This window comes from Apaloderma vittatum, unplaced genomic scaffold (genome assembly GCF_000703405.1).
Source record: "Apaloderma vittatum isolate BGI_N311 unplaced genomic scaffold, ASM70340v1 scaffold8262, whole genome shotgun sequence".
In the NCBI taxonomy this organism is placed as follows: Eukaryota; Metazoa; Chordata; class Aves; order Trogoniformes; family Trogonidae; genus Apaloderma; species Apaloderma vittatum.
In genome coordinates this window covers 75,248-80,520 of record NW_009704111.1, presented here as the reverse complement: position 1 = coordinate 80,520, position 5,273 = coordinate 75,248, and the positions used below count along the sequence as shown (strand labels likewise).

The window sequence follows — 5,273 nt, the reverse complement described above, 5'->3', positions numbered from 1 at the left end:
GAGGACGGGAGCGGGGGCTACTCCCTCTCTTAACACAGCCTTGGCAGTCCCAGAAAGTCCTTTACTGTAAGAAAAAAAACCAAAACAAAACCCACACGCCGGGGCTGGCAGGGGAGTGAAGCGGCATCGGTTCGCCTGGAACCGCAAATGCGTTGGTGAGAGCGGCGGGATGCGAGAGAGATTTGCGGGTTTTCCTGGCGGGGGGAGCAGCCCGGCGCCGCTTGGAGCTTTGCGAAGGATTCGGGGCTCCCGGCACATCGCGGCCGTTAGTTGGTGTTTCCTAACTTTGCTTTTAAGGGATGATCGGCGTGGAAAAGAAGAGGGAAAACTCGCGCTGGATCCGTGAGGGGGAGGCTGGGGGGTGGGAAGGGCGGTTGGGGTTTGTTTTGAAGACGACACTTGGGAAAGAAAATTGGAAACTCCTTCATTGAGTTTACTTTCTGTTCTTAATTCCGGAGCAGCTCAGTTGTTGCTCAGCGTTGTCCCTTTATTTCAATAGGGTGCTAATCCAATAATAATAATAAAAAAAGGAGCCAGCTAAGGCAAGACACAATCTAATTTCGTGGGTTTAATACTCTGGCTATCAGTCCCCAGTGATTGCCGAGTACTCTTCAAAGCAAACAAAGAGCATTGATTCTATTTGTTCCCATGAAGTGCAGTTTCTTAATAATACCGGGTGAAGATTTATTTTCTAAGAATCAAACCAAATCAAGCAGGGCAAAACCTTTAACTGGGAGAGGCTCCCTCCCCCGTTTGCAGTATGCTGCCTGATTTCAGAGCAACACTGGGCAACTATTTCTGCAGAGGGACTGTACGGGCTAAGTGTTGCGCCGCAGACTTCGCGGGGAACCCGCACGCCTGGCTGATTGACTGACAGAAATTACATTTTCCAGCAATTTTTTGTTTCCCTGGGAATCTATGACATTTAACCAGCATAACAAGACACTAATAGATATTATAAACCCTTTTGTCCCCTTTTTTCCCCTGACAGCCACTCAAGTGAAAAATATAATTGTTAAGGCTATGAAAATAGATCCATAAACTCAACAGCGCTGGAGTCCTCATTAAAATTACCCTGCTTGTTTTCTATACAATCCCGGAGTTTCACGCTCTCTGCTGTTGTTAGGCACTTGGCTGTGACCAGTTTGATGTAATAATTAGGAACTGACTTGTTATAACTGAAAAGACAGCTCTGATGTCAGCAGGACTTACAAACACTGTGTCACACCGGTTTATTATTTTTACTACATTTACTCATAATGTAAAAATAGCAGCCAGTCTATTCTTTCTTTGGGAGTTTATTCAGGTCCAACACAGCTATAACAGGCACTTCTTTGAGAGCTGGCAATGAAGCATGAGGGATAGCTTCTCTTTTCTGAACTCATTCATCTCAATCAGCAATCTTTCAACCCAAAAGGGGGGAAAGGGAGATGGTAGCACAGCAACATGAAGCCCCTGAACATGGATCAATGCATCCGTTAACCTGGAGTTTCTGAGCTTTAGTAACTGAGCTTTATGAGAAATACTAAACATGTTGTTGAAGCAGGCATCCCTAAATTGTGAAAGAAAAGTGGGGAATCAAATAGAAAGGGAATTATCCAAAGCTAAATTTCTGTTCTGGATGAGTGCCTCGCACCTTCTTGTATGAGTTCTCTCTCCTGGATCTAATGCTGAAAGAGGGTTTGACTACTACTTTCTTTTTTTTTCCTACCAGTTCTTTGTCATTTTGGTTTGTAATTACTTAAGATTTTTATGGCTCTGCTGGAAGGACGACAAAATTGCAGAAATCTTTCTCTAACCTGAAATGAATACTGGGAAGGTCATTGCTCTTTGTATTAGGTGAACCTTAAATGTTATTAGGACTTTAAATTGTTTTTTATTAAATGTTATTGTTTGGATAAATCATATGTGGGGATACTGGACAATGTATCTGTCTCCCCAGCTTTCTTATTTATTTGCTTATCTTTTTAAGACTGTCAATTTGTCTGTCTGTCCCTCCTCTGTGTCTGCATATTCTCCATCTCCTAATGACCTAGAGCTGCTGCTTGATATTATTTGAAGACCCATTAGAGCTCTTGTTGCCCAGCTGCTGTTACAAACCAGATACCTTAAATGGGGCAGTGCTCCATCCCATCTCCCAAATAGCAGAAAAGCCATAACCATCTTACTATGGATTTCTTTTTATTAAAGTTGTATATCTCTCTTTTACAAAAACCTGGCTTGTGGCTCGGCAAGCCCAGCTGAGGGCTTGGTCTCCTGGGAACCCCTGTTCTTACAAGTCTTGTTGTTCCAACTGCCCCCCTCCTTCTTACTCCCAGCTAATTTGTCTTTCAATTTGTTGCAGGTAGAGCCTGCTAATGAACTCTCCTTCTGCCCTTACCATGAGAGAGAGAGAGGAGACCTCAGGTAGCAGCATGGCTTGCAGCTGAAGGCTTTGAGAGTTTGATGCTCGGTTGCCAAAAGGCAGAGCCCGACAGAAATCCTTGCCTGCGAGCACCTCGCCACCGTGGAGGAGGAAGCCACGAAGCTAGGCTGCTCCTGACAACCCCCCGGCCACCCAATGTCCTGCTGGGACCTCTGCGGATCTTGCCACCCAACGTGTTTACGTTGACGCAACCGTCCTTCGGGTGAAAGGAATTCTAGCTCCAAAGAGTCTCCCTTGTCAGACCTGTACTGATGACCCGATGCTCTATTTATTATATGTATTAACACTTATTGAAGGCAGACCACAGTTTAAGCCACTTTGCACAGCGACGCATTTGCAGCAGACAAGAAAGTTGAGGAAACCCTGATCCAGCACCACCTCACAGCCTCTCCAATTTACTCCTATCAAATTTCATCAGCGACTCAGAACTTGATCTTTCTATTGATTGACTGGAGTCACCTCTAGATATTTTCATGCTGATTTGGAAGCCCTTTTGTACAATAAAAGGGGGGAGGGAATGAGGTTAAGGAAGACTTTTGACCACTGATCAGCAACTCCGGCCAAAACTTTCTCTATTGAGTGATTTGCAAAGTTGGCTTCTGTGCAGAGAGAAACTTTCCACATCCTAACACGGCGTGCAGAGTGGGATCATTCCTGTTACCATCTGGATCTCCTTCAACTGGATCATTTTTAGATGAGGAGTTTCCATGCTGATCCCGAGAGCAACCCCTAGCCCAGTAGCTGCCTTCCTCAGGACTCTCGGCACTGCCCTCGCCCAGGGACGCCGCGCTTGGCCGCAGCTGCCATGCTCTACCTGGTTGCTCTCCTCTTGCACTGTCTCCCCTTGGCCATGGGACAGTATGACATTTGCAAGTCCTGGGTGACCACAGACGATGGCCCCTCATGGGAGTTTTACGCCTGCCAGCCCAAGGCCATGCGGATGAAGGATTATGTGACAGTACGGGTGGATCCGGCAGGAATCACCTGCGGGGACCCGCCGGAGAGATTCTGCACCCATGTAAGTGTTTCCTTCCTTATTTGACATAATAGACTCTGCTTGAAGGTGGCCAGAGGCAGCGTTCTGGCTCAGAGTGGCAATGGTGGCTGCTGCCTTGAGCTCTCTGTCTCCTGGTCTGCAAAATGGGGATGAATGTGTCTGCCCATCCCAGTGCTGCGCAGACAGGAGGTCGGTCTGAGAGCTGGGATGGTGCCTCACGCCGAGGGGAGGGCGAGGAGGAGCTGGGGTAGGGGCTGAGTAAGTCTTGGTCTGGGTTTTGGGAAAGATCTGCCTGCAGCGAGCGCATAACCTGAGCTGCTCTGAGCATGTCTCTGTGCCTGCTAAAGCATGGTAGGGGTTGTGCACCACTCCCATCCCAAAAGGCGGCACCAGGGTTTTGAGTGAGGTGGGTGTAAGAGCGAGGGGCAGGCGGTGGAGGCCAGCATGGCCCCTGCATGTCAACAGCTCAGGCACAAACTGAGGCACTGGAGTCCCTGGAAATGTGGTTCTCCCTCTCTTCCAGCCTTCACAGGAAAAGACTCTGTGGACAGACTCTTGCCCTTATAGTTAAAAATCTTTAACTTATTTTCTCTTAAATATTAATCATCGCATTTCATTCTGTGCACCACAAAGCTTTTTTTTTTGATTTATAATTCACAAGGCTTTACATTGTTAAAAACTGTTTAGGCGTCAAAGCAAAGAGCAAACCAGCATGGCTGTAACATCCCCTCCCAAAAGTCCTCCAGCAGTGGTCCAAGCACACATTTGAGGCACAGGTCCAAGCCAGCCCATGCTTACAGGGTTTCTGCTGGGGTGAGCACTCAACAAGGAACATCTGAAAAAAGTCTATTACTCTTCTATTACCTATAATGAGAAGGGGAGTTCTCCCTCTAAATCAATGGAGGGATTTCCATTTTCAAATGCCAGCGTTACCCAGGCCTGTATACCCCATGCCTCAGCTCCCCACCCAGAAAAAGCATGGACACCTAGAAAATACCCTGAGCCCAGCCAGCTCAGGGCATCTCTTTAAAATGAGATTTTTCTCTTGAGAAGAGAAAAATGCTGCTTTGATTCCAAGGAATGCCACATGTTTAGAACCATCAGAACATGCTGCCAGCAGTTCCCTCCAGCCTAAGAGGTGTCGTTAGTAACAGGGAAGGCATTTTCACTAATTCCAGATAAGCAGCAGCTTTTCCTTTTAAAAGGTCATTACAAAAAAGGTTGCAAATAAAACACTTAACTTCCGACAGGTCACCCTATATTTCCATTTATCTGGTTGGCTGCAAAAAGATTAAAAAGTGAACACCAGATTGCTTTCCCCTATGTTCACTGCAGCTATTTGCAAACCCTGCCAGGCTGAGGATGCTCCAGACTCCAGCTCCACTGACCTCTGAGGAAGCAAAAGACGCAAACTGCAATCAGCTCTCTACATCTCTTGATTCAGTCAATACTGAGCTAAAATCTTTCTATTCTGGGCACCAGCAGTATTTCCTCGTAGCGTACGCCTGCCATGTGCTGTAACACTTGCAAACACCGTGTACAGCCGTGAATGGGAGTTACACAAATGCAAAACATGGATTTGCCTTCCTGTCCCTGCCTCACCCCGGGGCGTGCGTCTGGCCCGGCTCTCGTCTCCCAGAACAGACACCAGCACTCGCAGCAACATCCCTGAGCAAAGAAAGATCAAGCTAAGAACAATAGTAATATATTGCAAGTTATGATTTAGATTTTTAGGATGGGTTTATAAAATCCCACTGTACTCATGGCCCTCTCTCCCTCATCTTACACCGGTGCTGTCCTCTCCAGGTGATTTAAGGGTTTTAAAAACGAAGCAGATGAAAAGCCATCCTG

General features: G+C 46.8%; 1 protein-coding gene across 1 annotated transcript in view; it reads left to right on the top strand.

The window, feature by feature from the left end:
• Window positions 1-3,230: 3,230 nt before the first annotated feature.
• The window catches only part of NTNG2 (netrin G2), a 42,201-nt gene continuing 40,158 nt past the window's right edge, over window positions 3,231-5,273 (top strand). Inside the window, exon 1 of the mRNA XM_009864904.1 lies at window positions 3,231-3,443. Within this exon, the coding sequence (XP_009863206.1) occupies window positions 3,231-3,443 (213 nt within the window). The remainder of the gene's footprint in view (window positions 3,444-5,273) is intronic.